This window comes from Pelophylax lessonae (assembly GCF_965119305.1).
Source record: "Pelophylax lessonae genome assembly, chromosome: 3".
NCBI classification, from domain to species: domain Eukaryota; kingdom Metazoa; phylum Chordata; class Amphibia; order Anura; family Ranidae; genus Pelophylax; species Pelophylax lessonae.
Window position 1 is genome coordinate 59,615,530 of NC_138770.1, and position 16,417 is coordinate 59,631,946.

General features: G+C 44.5%; 1 protein-coding gene across 2 annotated transcripts in view; it reads left to right on the forward strand.

Annotated features, from left to right (window-relative positions):
* Nucleotides 1-16,417, forward strand: part of FZD3 (frizzled class receptor 3) — a 160,896-nt gene that overhangs the window by 82,465 nt on the left and 62,014 nt on the right. For both annotated transcript variants that reach the window (XM_082251142.1, XM_082251143.1), the window contains exon 3: nt 11,032-11,228. In XM_082251142.1, the coding sequence (XP_082107268.1) occupies nt 11,032-11,228 (197 nt within the window). The remainder of the gene's footprint in view (nt 1-11,031; nt 11,229-16,417) is intronic.

Sequence of the window (16,417 nt, forward strand, 5' to 3'; positions counted from 1 at the left end):
GTAATAGGAAAAAAGTGAACAAACTTTTTTTTTTTTTTTTTAAAGGAAATGTAAAAATAAAAGGTAAAATAAATAGGAAAAAATTAAAGCACTGTTAGCTCACGCGCAGAAGTGAACGCGTACGCAAGTCGCGCCCACATATGTAAACATTGTTTAAACCACACATGTGAGGTATCGCCTCCATCGTTAGAGCGAGAGCAATAATTCTAGCCCTAGACCTCCTCTGTAACTCTAAACTGGTAACCTGTAGACATTTTTAAAGTGTCGCCTATGGGGATTTTTAAGTTCCAATGTTTGTCGCCATTCCATGAGCGTACGCAATTTTGAACCATGACATGTTGGGTATCTATTTACTCGGCGTAACATTATCTTTCACATTGTAGAAAAAAATTGGGCTAACTTTACTATTTTCATATTTTTCTAATTGAAAAAAGTGTATTTTTTCCCCAAAAATTGCGTTTGTAAGACCGCTGCGCAAATACGGTGTGATAAAAAATATTGCAATGAGCTCCATTTTATTCTCTAGCGTCTCTGCTACAAAAAAAAATATATATACTGTTTGGCAGTTCTAAGTAATTTTCTAGCAAAAAAGACTGATTTTAACTTGTAAACAACAAGTGTCAGAAATTGGTCCTTAACCGGTTGCCGACCGCCGCACGACTATATACTGCGGCGGTCAGCCCCGGCCAGGCAGAGTGACGTAGCGGTACGTCACTAGCCTTCGCCGCTCTGGCGCGCGCGCGCGCGCACCCGCGGTCCCGCCGATGACTCGATTGGGTTCAGAACCGATCAGTCATCAGGTCCAGGCCAATCATTTTTGGTCTGGACCTGTTGATCGGTCCTGCCCAATCAGATCTCCCTCTAAGCCTGTGAAATGTAAACACAGGCTTAGAGGAGATGTGCCCTCCCCTCCCAACGGTCTTTTTGGATCCAGCGTGAGAGGAGAGCACATCTAATTGTAAGTACAGCACCAAGCACGTACATACACAGTTAGATAGGCACATTTCACCCCCGATCGCCCCCCCAATTAACCCCTACAGCACCTGACACAACACACACTATATACAGCATATAGCATATACCTATATACCTGTATAAGTGTGATTTGTGAACAGGTGTAGCCCTTGCGACCCCCCCCTTTTCCACTCAAATTACCCCCCACCCCCCCCTAATAAAGATTTAACCCACTGATCTCCCCTGACCCCCCCCTGATCACCGCCGTTAACCCCTACACCCTCTGTCACATCAGCACTAATACAAACGCAATATACGGTGTTATTGTATTTTTGTATTAGTGTGATTGTGATCAGAATTAGCGCAGGCGACTAAGTTTCTGTCCCAAGAAGGTTTAGGGTCCCCGCCACCTGCCCAATAAAGATTTAAGCCCCTGACCCCCCCCCTGATCACCCCTACACCCCCTGCCATAACACACACCGTATACAGTATATAGCATTTTGCTATATACCCGTATAAGTGTGATTTGTGGTCAGGTCTAGCGCTTGCGACCCCCTTTTTTCCACTTGAATTACCCGCCACCCCCCCCTAATAAAGATTTGAGCCCCTGATCTCCCCTGACCCCCCCCTGATCACCGCTAGTTAACCCCTACACCCTCTGTCACATCAGCACTAATACAAACGTAATATACTGTGTTTTTGTATTTTTGTATTAGTGTGATTGTGATCAGAATTAGCGCAGGCGACTAAGTTTGTGTCCCAAGCAGGTTTAGGGTCCCCCCCACCCGCCCAATAAAGATTTAATCCCCTGATCCCCCCCTGATCACCCCTACACCCCCTGCCACAACGCACACTGTATACAGTATATAGCATTTTCTATATACCCGTATAAGTGTGACTTGTGACCAGGTTTAGCGCTTGCCACCGTTCCTTTTATCCTTAGGATACCCGCCAGTCCCTTCCAATAAAGATTTAAACCCCTGATCCCCCCCTGATCACATCCCGTTAACCCCTACACCCTCTGTCACATTAGCACTAATACACACATAATATACTGTTTTTACTGTATTTTTGTATTGGTGTCATTGTGACTTGAGGTTGCTCTAGCTAGCTAGTTTCTTTCCCAAAGGAGGTTTAGGGTCCCCGCCACCCCCCCCCCAGATCCCCGGCGCATAGTTTAGAAGTAACCCCTTGATCACCACACACGCACGCACGCACCTACACTTCCATTTCTAGTATAGTGTTTGAACAGATCAATATCTGATCTGATCAGAGCTATACTAGCGCCCCCATAGTTTAGGGTTCCCAAAACGCGGTGTTTGCACGATCAGCACTGATTCCGGCCAGCACCTGCGTTTAACCCTTTCACCCAGGTAAGTGTAGTAATCAATAGATTACTGTCACTTACAAAAAACACAAGACACAAAACCGCTGTGTTAGCAGAGTCAGGCCTGATCCCTGCTAGCATTAGCAGTTTTTTTGGTAGCGCTTGAAATAGTCTTCGACAACCAGGTGCTTTTATTACCTGTGAGTCGCATCACTGTACGGGTAAATTTAGTTACCAAAATGTCTAAACGTTCGTACAGTGATGAAGCTATTTACAGTATAATGTCCATGTCAGGTGAGAGCGATGGGGAAGCCTCACCGGCAGAATCAGGGTCAGTATACGAACCAGATGACAGCAGCGGCTCCCTGACAGACAGCTCCGACGACAGATGGGTCCCTGTTAGACCCAGGCGTACCCGACCCCATTCTGGTGTTGTTGAAATGCAGGAATCGCAGGGTGCTCGTATGGAGCAGAGTGTGGGTACTAGTGCCGCTCATCCTTCTGGCGACCTGGCAAGCGCCAGCGGCCTAGTACAACCTGGACCTAGTACAACCAGCACTGCAGTAAGACCTGGTGACGTGGCGAGTCCCCTAAGTGCAGTTGAAGCTGGTGCGGTGGCTAGCACAAGTAGTGGCCCGCAGCCACCGCGTATTCGAAGACAGGCCCGTAGAGCCCATAGTGCCCTCCCTGATGCGCTGGCATATCCCAATTGGCAACCCACTGATTCTACAGCGCCAGTACTTCCCCCATTCACCGCCCAACCTGGAATCCACGTGGAGACAGCTGGTTTTACGCCCCTGAACTTTTTTGAGCTGTTCTTCACGGAAGATCTTTTCAGATCTATTGTGGATCAATCAAATTTATATGCTCAACAATTTATCGCCGCCAACCCAAATTCGCACCTTGCCAGACGATTCGGCTGGAATCCTATAACGGTTTCCGAATTTAAGATCTTTCTGGGCCTTTCCCTCCACATGGGCATAACTAAACAAAGTGAATTGCGGCTATATTGGTCCACTAGCCCAGCTCACCATATGCGCATGTACTCTGCCTCCATGTCCAGGGGGAGATACGAGCAAATTCTGCGATTTATGCATTTCAGCGACAATGAAATCTGTCGTCCTCGGGGAGACCCTGCATACGATCGGCTCCACAAAATTCGGCCCCTCATAGACCACTTCAATCAGCGGTTTGCAGCCTTGTTTACCCCCGAACAAGTTGTCTGCATTGACGAGTCCCTGATTAAATTTACTGGCCGTCTTGCTATCAAACAGTACCTCCCCAGCAAGCGTGCCAGATACGGGGTCAAGTTGTATAAGCTCTGTGACAGGGCCACAGGCTATACAGTTAATTTCCGTGTCTATGAGGGAAAAGATAGCACTGTGGAGCCCCCGAACTGCCCAGACTACATAGGGAGCAGCGGTAAGATTGTTTGGGACTTGGTGTCACCCTTATCCGGAAAGGGGTACCATTTGTACGTGGACAATTTTTACACAAGCGTGCCACTATTTAGTCACCTGCTTGATTTACAAATTGGCGCATGTGGCACCGTGCGACCTAATCGCCGGGGCTTCCCCCAACGGCTTGTAAATTCCCGTCTTAGTCGGGGGGCGAGAGCCTGCTTGAAAACGGACAAATTGCTTGCGGTGAAGTGGAAGGATACACGGGATGTTTATGTTCTGTCCTCCCTTCACGCAGACACGACAGTCCAAATCCCTACGGCAACTGGCGTTATGGAGAAACCCCTCTGTGTCCACGAATATAACCTTAACATGGGAGGGGTGGACCTTAACGACCAGCTTTTGGCGCCGTATTTAGTTGCCCGTAAAGCCAGACGCTGGTACAAAAAAGTGTCTGTTTACCTTTTCCAATTGGCTATGCTGAACGCCTTTGTCCTATACAGGGCGTCAGGACGAACTGGACCCTTCCGGGAATTCCAGGAAGCGGTCATCCTTGCCTACCTGTACCCAGGAGGCATGCCTGCCCAACTTCCCCTTCCAGATGCAGTGAGCCGGCTGCATGAGAGGCATTTTCCTTATGCCCTCCCGAGTACCCCTACCCAAATACGACCCCAAAGACGATGTCGTGTCTGTAGCAGGCGCGGATTTAGGCGTGACACCCGTTATTATTGTCCCAAATGTCCTGACCATCCTGGTCTCTGCATCGGGGAATGTTTTGAGCGCTACCATACACTAGTGGAGTATTAGTGTAGGGTACAGCACGACACAGTGTAGGGCACATAAACACAGGGTCTCGAAGGATGTTGGATGTCCATCGACATTTTGAGAGACCCAAGCTGGAAGAGAAGATCGCAGAAGATCGCACTCCCTCCCAAATCAAGAAATAAAGGAACAGTTAGAAAGTAAAATAAAAGGATCCAAAAACTGTTGTGGTGTCAGTAATTTTATATGTCCTTCTACTCCTTCCTACTATACTTTTTTCAATGTCCTTTGTTTGTTTTTTCATTCTTTTGTGACCTGTTTCTCTTGCAGGTAATTGTCGGCTACCACGCATTGATTTTATATATTCTGACACAAACAGCGTTTGCGCTCAGCATATATGGATACCTTTGCTGATAGCAGCTGTGGTGATTTTCTGATTTCAGCACTGCAGTTAAAATCTTATTTTGGTATACGTGGATAGCGCCGTGTATACCCATCATTAAATTCAGTGGGTGGTTGTTTGGGCGGTTAATGATGAGAATCCAAAAACTTTTGTTGTGTCAGTCATTTTATATGTCCTACTCTTCCTAATGTACTTTTTTTAATGTACTTTGTTTGTTTTTTCATTCTTTTGTGACCTGTTTCTCTTGCAGGTCCCTCGTCGGCTACCACGCATTGATTTTATATATTCTGACACAAACAGTGTTTGCGCTCAGCATATATGGATACCTTTGCTGATAGCAGCTGTGGTGATTTTCTGATTTCAGCACTGCAGTTAAAATCCTATTTTGGTATACGTGGATAGTGTCGTGTATACCCATCATTAAATTCAGTGGGTGGTTGTTTGGGCGGTTAATGATGAGTAATACTACGCATTATTCCTGTGCTGATTTCTGATAGGTTCTCTTTTTTTCCGTTCAGCCCACAGGCTGCATGAAAAAAAAAAAACCTATATGCCAAACAAGGACCAGCAATGTACTGGTACGTTGCTGGACTTTGAGTGGTTGTACCAGGATGATGCCTGCAGATTTAGGCATCATCTTGGTATCGTTTTTTACAGCCAGCGGTCGGCTAACATGTAAAAGCAATCCTAGCAGGTAATTGGCCGCTAGACTGCTTTTACATGCAGTGGGAGGGGTCTCCCCCCCCCCCCCACCGCCGCCTTCCGCAGCCTTCCGTGGTTTTTCTCGGGCTCTCCTGTCCCACCGGTTAACCCGAGAGTGCAGCCGGTGGTTCAGTTATCTAACCATAGAGCTAATTGAAGATTAGAATGGCTCCAATCATCTCTATGGCCTAAGATGCCGGAGGCTACGAGCATTTCATGACTTCTTTTTCGCCAGAAATAAACAGGGCCATTGGGAAATTGGGAAAGTATTTTATCACACCAATTTTGGCGTGGTCAGATACATTAAGGTCAGAGGAGAGATCTAGAGTATAAAAGACCCCAATTTTTTTTAAAAAGAGTACCTGTCACTACCGATTGCTATCATAGGGGATATCTAAATTCACTGTGATAACAATAAAAATGATTTAAAAAAAAAAAATTAAAGGAAAGGTGTCAAAATAACATAAAAAAGCAAAAAAAAAAAAAAAAAAAAAAAAAAAAATTGAGCCCCCCCCCTTTCCCCCCGTGCTTGCACGCAATGGCACACGCAAGCGTTGGTCTAGTGTCATATGTAAACCGCAATTTCAGCATGCATGTGAGGTATCGCCGCGATCGCCAGATCGAGTGCAGTAATTTTTGCAGTAGACCTCCTCTGTAAGTCTAAAGTGGTAACCTGTAGAGACTTTTAAAGTTTTTAAAAATGTACGTACGTTGTTGCCGCTGCGCAGGCGTGCGCAATTTTTAAAGCATGTCATGTCAGGTGTCTATGAACTCGGCATAAGATCATCTTTTAAATTTTACCAAAAAAATTGGAATTATATAGTGTATTTGTGAAATAAATTAAAAAAAAATGTATTTTTTTCGCAAAAATTGCGTTTGGAAAATCTGTGCGCAAATACCGTGTGACAAAAAAATTTGCAACATCCCCCATTTTATTCTATAGGGCCTCTGCTTTAAAGAAATATATAATGTTTGGGGGTTCAAAGTAATTTTCTAGTAAAAAAAAAATATTTTTTCATGTAAACAAAAAGGCACAGAAAAGGCTTGGTTTTCAAGTGGTTAGAAGAGTGGGTGATGTGTGGATAAGATTGAGCATAAAATGCCGGGACAGTTCAAACACCCCCCAAATGACCCCTTTTTTAAAAGTAGACACCCAAAGCTATTTGCTGAGAGGCATGGTGAGTCCATGGAATATTTTATATTTTGCTACAAGTGTCGGGAAAATTATTATTTCTTTTTTTTTTGTTGTTTTTTTACAGAAAGTTGTCACTAAATGATATATTGCTCACACATGCCATGTGTATATGTGAAATGACACCCCAAAATACATTCTGCTGCTTCTCCTGAGTACAGGGATACCCCATGTGTGAGACTTTTTGGCAGCGTAGCTGTGTACGCGCCCCCGAAACCAATCCACATCTTCAGGTTTTCTAATGGCGTAAATTGCTGATTTTACCCCTGACTACCTGTCACAGTTTCAGAGGCCCTGAAATTTCAAGATAGCACAAAACCCCCCCAAATGACCCCATTTTGCAAAGTAGACACTCCAAGCTATTGGCTGAGAAGCATGGTGAGTCCATGGAATAGTTTATATTTTGCCACAAGTTTCGGGAAAATAATTTTTTTTTTTTTTTTAACACAAAGTTGTCAGTAAATGATATAATGCTCACGCATGCCATGGGTATATGTGAAATGACACCCCAAAATACATTCTGCTGCTTCTCCTGAGTACAGGGATACCCCATGTGTGAGACTTTTTTGCAGTCTAGCCGAGTACAGGACCCCGAAAACCAACCTCCACTTTCAGGCTTTCCAAGGGCGTAAATTGTTGATTTCACTCCTGACTACCTATCACAGTTTCGGAGGCCCTAAAATTCCAAGATAGCACAAAACCCCCCCAAATGACCCAATTTTGCAAAGTAGACACTCCAATCTATTTGCTGAGAGGCATGGTGAGTATTTTGCAGCTCTCATTTTTTTTGGAAAATGAAGAAAAAACAGGAAAATGCATTTTTTTTCCTCTTTTTTCAATTTCCAAAACTTTGTGACAAAAAGTGAGATCTGCAAAACACTCAACATGCCTCTCTGCAAATAGCTCAGGGTGTCTACTTTCCAAAATGGGGTCATTTGGGGGGGTTTTGTGCTATCTTGGAATTTTAGGGCCTCCGAAACTGTGATAGGTAGTCAGGAGTGAAATCAACAATTTACGCCCTTGGAAAGCCTGAAAGTGGAGGTTGGTTTTCGGGGTCCTGTACTCGGCTAGACTGCAAAAAAGTCTCACACATGGGGTATCCCTGTACTCAGGAGAAGCAGCAGAATGTATTTTGGGGTGTCATTTCACATATACCCATGGCATGTGTGAGCAATATATCATTTACTGACAGCTTTGTGTAAAAAAAAAATAAATATATATATATATATATATATTTCCCGGAACTTGTGGCAAAATATAAAATATTCCATGGACTCACCATGCCTCTCAGCAAACAGCTTGGGGTGTCTACTTTCCAAAATGGGGTCATTTGGGGGGGTTTTGTGCTATCTTGGAATTTTAGGGCCTCCGAAACTGTGATAGGTAGTCAGGAGTGAAATCAACAATTTACGCCTTTGGAAAGCCTGAAAGTGGAGGTTGGTTTTCGGGGTCCTGTACTCGGCTAGACTGCAAAAAAGTCTCACACATGGGGTATCCCTGTACTCAGGAGAAGCAGCAGAATGTATTTTGGGGTGTCATTTCACATATACCCATGGCATGTGTGAGCAATATATCATTTACTGACAGCTTTGTGTAAAAAAAAAAAAAAAAATATATATATATATATATATATTTCCCGGAACTTGTGGCAAAATATAAAATATTCCATGGACTCACCATGCCTCTCAGCAAACAGCTTGGGGTGTCTACTTTCCAAAATGGGGTCATTTGGGGGGGTCTTGTGCTATCTTGGAATTTTAGGGCCTCCGAAACTGTGATAGGTAGTCAGGAGTGAAATCAACAATTTACGCCTTTGGAAAGCCTGAAAGTGGAGGTTGGTTTTCGGGGTCCTGTACTCGGCTAGACTGCAAAAAAGTCTCACACATGGGGTATCCCTGTACTCAGGAGAAGCAGCAGAATGTATTTTGGGGTGTCATTTCACATATACCCATGGCATGTGTGAGCAATATATCATTTACTGACAGCTTTGTGTAAAAAAAAAAAAATATATATATATATATATATATATTTCCCTGAACTTGTGGCAAAATATAAAATATTCCATGGACTCACCATGCCTCTCAGCAAATAGCTTGGGGTGTCTACTTTCCAAAATGGGGTCATTTGGGGGGGTTTTGTGCTATCTTGGAATTTTAGGGCCTCCGAAACTGCGACAGGTAGTGCAGAGGTGACATGAACAATTTACGCCATTAGAAAACCTGAGAGTGTTGATTGGTTTTCGCGGTCCTGTACACAGCTAGGCTCCCAAAAAGTCTCACACATGGGGCATCCCCATACTCAGGAGAAGCGGCAGAATGTATTTTGGGGTGTCATTCCACATATACCCATGTCATGTGTGAGAAATTTATCTTTTAGTGACAACGTTGTGTAAAAAAAAAAAATTAAAAAAAAAAATTGTAATTTTCCCGAAACTTGTGGCAAAATATAAAATATTCCATGGACTCACCATGCCTCTCAGCAAACAGCTTGGGGTGTCTACTTTCCAAAATGGGGTCATTTGGGGGGGTTTTGTGGTATCTTGACATTTCAGGGCCTCCTAAACCGTTATAGGTAGTGAGAAAATGCAATGAAAAATGTACGCCCTTTGAAATTCTGATGGTGGTGATTTGTTTTCCGGCTCCCGTACACAGCTACGCTCCCAAAAAGTCTCACATATGTGGTATCCCTGTACTCAGGAGAAGCAGCAGAATATATTTTGGGGTGTAATTACACATATACCCATGGCATGTGTGAGCAATATATCATTTCAATGACAACTTTGTGTAAAAAAAAAAAAAAAAAAATTTTTTTAGTCATTTTTCAAACACCTGTGACAAAAAAATAAAATATTCAATGAGCTCAACATGCCTCTCAGAACATTCCTTAGGATGTCTACTTTCCAAAAAGTGGTAGTTTGGGGGGGTTTTGTACTGCCCCGCCATTTTAGCACTTCATGAAATGAGATAGGCAGTCAGAAATTAAAGCTTCGTAAATTTCAGTATTTACACCATAGTTTGTAGACGCTATAACTTTTGCGCAAACCAATAAAAATACGCTCATTGATTTTTTTTTTGTCAAAGACATGTAGCTAAATATATTTTGGCCAAAAAAAATGACATAAATTGAGTATATTGGATATTTTTTAAAAGACAAAGTTGAAAATGTCATTTTTTTGCAAAATTTTCGCTCTTTTTTTATTAATATCGCAAAAAATAAAAAGCGCAGAGGTGATCAAATGCCACCAAAAGAAAGCTCTGTTTGTGGGAAAAAAAGGACGTAAATTTCGTTTAGGTACAGCATTGCATGACCGAGCAATTATCAGTTAAAGTCACGAAGTGCCAAGTTGAAAAAAGGGGTCTGGTCCTTTAGCAGCCAAATCCTCCGGGGCTTAAGTGGTTAAGTGGTTAATAAATATAAAGCTAGCCACTCACAATGTTAAAAGAACAATAAGCGATTACGTATAAAAAGTACTTCTCCCTGGGTTCAATCCGGCTGTTTCCTGGTTTGGGCGTGCGTTGTGCCGTCATAAGCATAAGCTCGGCCCTACACGTTTTGTCACAGTTGACGTAATCAGGGACACGGAGTAAATCTCACCTAATGTCTCTGTCAGTTAAGTTGTTTATTTAGTGCCATCCATTTTACATACCTTTTTATTCACATCAGTCCCTGCAAACAAGAGCTTGCAATCAAGTGCTACTGGGCGTGTTTCTGTGCATTGCATGCAGAAGAAGCCTATTCATTTCAGTGGGCTGCCATACGCACATCAAGCATGGAAAAGAAGTCCCTGACTCTTTACCGAGAATGCGCCACACTGAACTAAATTAAAATCTGGGCGCGTATTGCATCTATGGCAAGGTTATTAATTTCAATAAGCTGCCCTACGCCTGAGGAACGGGGGGGAAAAAAAACACATCGATGTGAACCTAGCCTTAGACAGGAGACCATTACCCTACCAGCATGTCTTTGGAGTGTAGGAGAAAACCAACGCAAGCCCAGGGAGAACATGCAGGCTCCATGCACATAGGACCCCGGTGCTGCAAGGCAGGAGTGATACCCACTGGGGCCTGCTTTCTTCTTATTCAGGATGAATTGCTCTATAAATGATTGATCCCGGTGCCGCTGTTACTGGTTTACACATGAAAGCCTTAATCTGTAATGTACTGCCACAGGTTTGGCGCTCTCTTTGTTCTCGGGGTTAGGAATTAACAGCCAATGATGTGTTTTATGGTTAATATTCAGCGCACCTGTAAGTAAATGTATCTAAAATTACTTTTTTCTTTTTTTTTTTCAGCCTTTCCATCCCATGGTGAACTTGGAATGTTCCAGAGACTTCCGGCCTTTCCTGTGCGCGCTCTACGCGCCCGTCTGCACGGAGTATGGGCGGGTCACACTGCCGTGCCGCAGGCTGTGTCAGCGGGCGTACAACGAGTGCTTCAAGCTCATGGATATGTTCGGTGTGCCGTGGCCAGAGGAGATGGAATGTAGCCGGTAATTTAATCTTTTGAATTCTGATTTGTGCCTAGAGTTGTCTTAGGGTCCTTTCACACGGGGGACTCTGTTTTACTCAGCGGGGGTCGATCCGCCAATCCCCGCTGAGCAGGCCAATAACAGGTCCTTCCCCACTCACTGTGCCAAGACAGTTTTGTCCCCCTCTCCTCTATGGGAGATGGGATGAAAACACACCGCCTGTCTGTTTTTCATCTGATCCTATCTGATCCGATCCTCCAGACAGATGGACAATATGGTTTCCATCCATCTGGATTTCACGGATAGGATCGGATAGCAGTGGGTGTCAGCGGACATGTCTCCACTGACATCCACTGCCCCATAGGGGTGCATGGAGCATCTGATCAGGTCCGCCTGAAAAACTGACAGGCCGACCTGATTGGAAAGCCTATGTGAAAGGGGCCTTAGACCTTTTTTCAGTCAAGGCACCCTTTAAAAACTTTGAACAATCTCGAGGCACCCTTTAAAAATTATGGACAGTCTAGAAGAGCCCCTTTCTAAAATATAAAAGCTTTTCTAATAGTTTTACATAATGCAGCAACATCCACAAGTCCAAGTAGGACACCCAACGTTCGAGGTGATTTATTCCTTCAAAGCAAATATACTTTTGCAAACTGGTACTGACTAGTATTCCAATGTTTCTGTTCTCCCCCAGTTTTTCTCCATCACTCAGCTAATGTGACGCCAATTCTGATGGAGAGGGGCAGGGGAGGGATAAACAAGGATGCTGTGCAGGCGGCTGACACCCTCCTTATCAACTGATGATGCAAACCTGTGACTTAGACCCCATTCATACTACCGCCACTTGTCCGGCAACTTGGCCGCCGGACAAGTCACGGTCCATGCAGTGGTACGGGAACCGTTCTAATAGGAGCGACTCATGTTGCTCCGACTTAGAAAATAGTTCCTGTACTACTTCGGGGCGACTTCGGAGTGACTTGCATTGACATTCATTATATGAAGTCCGTGCAAGTCGTGCCGCAGTCGCGGTGCACGCGACTTCACAGGTCGCCCCCGAAGTCGTGCCGCGTTAGTGTGAACCGGCACTTAGTGTAACTAAAGGGCAGACTTCATCCACACGCTGGCTCATATGCAATTTTTAGGCATTTTACCAAGGCACCCCTGAAGGAACCTCAAGGAACACCAGGGTGCCTGGGCACCCCCTGGTTGAAAAAGGCTGCCTTAGACTATCCTGTTCTCTCATACTGCAGAGCTCTGTTCTGTCAAAGCTGAGTAACAGCCACACCCCTCCCTGTGTCCTCAGACATGTATTGCTGAGAATGGATGGGGGACGAGGTATCTGAACAGGTCTATTACTGAGTGCTGATTTTTGAGTGCGCTGGATCTAACTTTGGTGTGTATCCGGCTGCCCAATTACATTTAGACACTCTTTTTACCCGCTGTAACAGGAAAGTAGAGGTCATCAAAAAAAAGAAAGTTGTTAGTACGTTGTATTTCTGACTTCAATTGAGCTTAAATGCTTGCACGGGTGTACCGGCTCCTCTCCTGGACTGAAACGGCTTCCTCTGATTTCACTGCACACTGTGAGCTTCTCACAATGTGCATTAGAAACTGTAGCAAGTCAGTTATCTAGCCCTTTCCTTGCCAACCTTACTGTCTATTTAGTCCTTATAGATCCTGCATTTAAAGGTTCATGATCTAGAAGTGCTAAAACGCCATGATTGCTAATATGGTTGGAGAAAGAATCCAAGGGGCTTAAAAATTAGTTCTTATTACATGTTTTTCTAAGAAAAAGTAGGATTTTCGTTTTGAATTTTTTTTAATGGTTTTAATGTGCCTAAATAAATTGATTTTATTTTATAGAAGCTGACTTATATGCAGACATTTTAACATTGTTATAATATCTTTTGATAAATACAGCAACAATTATAAAGTTACGTTGTACGATGTGTACGCCTTTAGGCTACCTTTAGCCTCGGACCCAGAGTCACATGACAAGTGAAAACACATTCATTTCAGTGGTGGCCATTGCAATCAATGCAACTCAAGGTTCCTGCACTACTTTGATGCGACAAGAGTCCCATGGATGTTAATGTCGCATGAAAGTCCCACTGCAAAGTCGCACGACAATGGGGTCGCTTACTCTGTGTGTGTTGGGAATTCATGTAAAATCAATCACGCGCTTTCCAGACACCTTTTAATAGGCAGACACGACAGTGGTACCATTGATTCGTAATGGCGTGGCAACCTGATTCTGCATAGCGCATTGCGATTTTCGGAAAAGAGACTTCTTTTCCACGTTAATCGCTCATAGGGCAGCCCATTGAAATGAGTTCAGCACCATGCATTCTGGTGCAGAGTGATTTTGCAAAAGGGTCAGGGACTTCTTTTGCTCGATTTGTGGGCATAGGGCAGTCTCTATTAAAATGAACAGGCTGCCCTACATGCGATGCGCAGAAAGCGCACGCACGCTTAGTTGTTGATTGCCTCCTCACCGACTGTTTCACCGCTTGTTTCAACCCTCCAAATGCTGCACTACTGTCATTCACCCATCTGAATGAGCTGTAAAATGGCAACTCTGAACGCAACAAGCTATCCACCCTTATTTTGCTGTCCAAATGAGCCCTAAAACTCCACCTCTGAACGCAACAAGCTATCAGCCCTCAGTCGCTGTCTGAATAAGCCCCAAAATGGCACCTCTGAATGCAACAATCTATCCACCCGCATTTGCTATCTGAATGCTAGCCACCCTCATTCGCTGTCTGAATGAGGCCCAAAATGGCACCTCTGAATGCAAGAAGTTATCCTCCCTCATTTGATATCTGAATGAGCCCCAAAATGGCACCTCTGAACACAAAAAGCTATCTGCCCTCATTCGCTGTTGGAATGAGCCATAATATGCCACCTCTGAACGCAACAAGTTATCAGCTCCATTTTCAGTCTGAATGAGCCGTAGAATTTCCACCTCTGAATGCAACAAGCTATTCGCCCTCATTCACTGTCTGAATGAGCCTCAAAATGGCACCTCTGAATGCAGCAAGCTATCTGCCCTCATTTGTTATCTGAATGAGCCCCAAAATGGCACCTCTGAACGCCCACAAGTTATCCACCCTCATTCGCTATCTGAATGCTATCCGCCCTCATTCGCTGTCTGAATGAGGCCCAAAATGGCACCTCTGAACGCAACAATCTATCCACCCTCATTCGCTATCTGAATAAGCCCCAAAATGACACCTCTGAATGCAACAATCTATCCACCCTCATTCACTATCCGAATGCTAGCCACCCTCATTCGCTGTCTGAATGAGCCCCAAAATGGCACCTCTGAACACAACAAGCTATCTGCCCTCATTCGCTGTTGGAATGAGCCATAATATGCCACCTCTGAACGCAACAAGTTATCAGCTCCATTTGCTGTCTGAATGAGCCGTAGAATGCCACCTCTGAATGCAACAAGCTATCCGCCCTTATTCACTGTCTGAATGAGCCTCAAAATGGCACCTCTGAATGCAGCAAGCTATCCGCCCTCATTCACTGTCTGAATGAGCCTCAAAATGGCACCTCTGAATGCAGCAAGCTATCCGCCCTCATTCACTGTCTGAATGAGCCTCAAAATGGCACCTCTGAATGCAGCAAGCTATCCGCCCTCATTCGCTATCTGAGGAGGCGATTGCCTCCTCACCTCTTGTTTTAAACCTCTAAATGCTGCACTACTGTAGTTTGAGCACGGCCTTTTTCACCCTTATTCACACATCTGAATGAGCCCTAAAACGCCACCTCTGAAGGCAACAAGCTATCGGCCCTAACTTGTTGTCAGAATGAGCCCTAAAATGCCACTTTTTAACGCAACCAGCTATCCGCCCTAATTCACTATCGGAATGAGCCCTAAATCGCTACCTCTTAACGCAACAAGCTATCGGCTCTAATTCGCTGTTTGAGGAGGCGATTGCCTCCTCACCGCCTGTTTTAACCCTCTAAATGCTGCACTACTGAAGTTTTAGCACCCCCCATTCACCTATCTGAATGAGCCATAAAAAGCCACCTCTGAACGCAACAAGCTATCCGCCCTTATTCGCTGGCTAAATGAGCCCTAAACAGCCACCTCTGAATGCAACAAGCTATCTGCACTCATTTTCTGGCTGAATGAGACCTAAAATGCCACCTCTGAACGCAACAAGCTATCCGCCGGAATGAGCCCTAACATGCCACCTCTGAACGCAACAAGCTATCCCCTGGAATGAGCCCTAACATGCCACCTCTGAATGCAACAAGCTATCGGCCCTCATTCGCTGTCCAGATGAGCCCTATAAATATACATTTTGCATTTTTTTTCCTTTGTAAGTGGAGGAGATATTCAGTAATTTTGCTTTGTGTTTTGAATATGGCCAGTGTCTGCGCTGGGGATTGGCGTGCACTGGGAAGAATGCATTTCTGTAGTGGGAGGCCGAGCTGGAGACAGCTGGGAGACAGCGCCGTGTCGTAAATTAAAGCGGAGGGGAGAGGTCACGGCAGGAACAGTCTACTTTTAGTGCCTCCGAAACAAAATACTTTCTGTCACGGTGCTAAAATATACTGTCTGTTTTGGGAACAATAGAGAGACCACATGAAAACCACAGCAGTGTCCTGACATGCTCGGTCGCGTCCCTGCGTTTATAAAGTTATAGAATGATCTCACGCCAATTACCTGATGGGAAGGTTTAGCTTAAATGAATGTGTTCAGGAATCCAAGTTATTTATAGGGCAGAAGATCGCTATAATCCAATAGAAGAACGCAGTATAAGGGCTCATATACACGGTTGGCCAAGACATTATTTTTAGTATACGTGATTTATTTAGCGCCAACAGTTTGCGTGGCGCTTTACAATATGAGGGAAGACAATACAGTTACAATACAATTAGATACAGGATGAATTAGAGGGCCCTGCTCGATAGAGCTTACAATCTAAGAGGGAGGGTCAACTGAAAAATAAGGCAATAACTGTGGGGGATGAGCTGATGGAGAAAATGGAAGTAGAGATGTTAGGTGTGGGTAGGATAGGCTTCTTTGAAGAGGAGGGTTTTCAGGGATCGTCTAAAAGCTAACAGAGTAAGAGATAATCGGACAGATTGGGGTAAGGAGTTCCATAGGATTGGAGAGGCTCTGGAAAAGTCCTGGAGGAGAGCATGGGAGGAGGTGAGGAGGGAGTTAGCAGGAGGTTTTGAGAGGAACG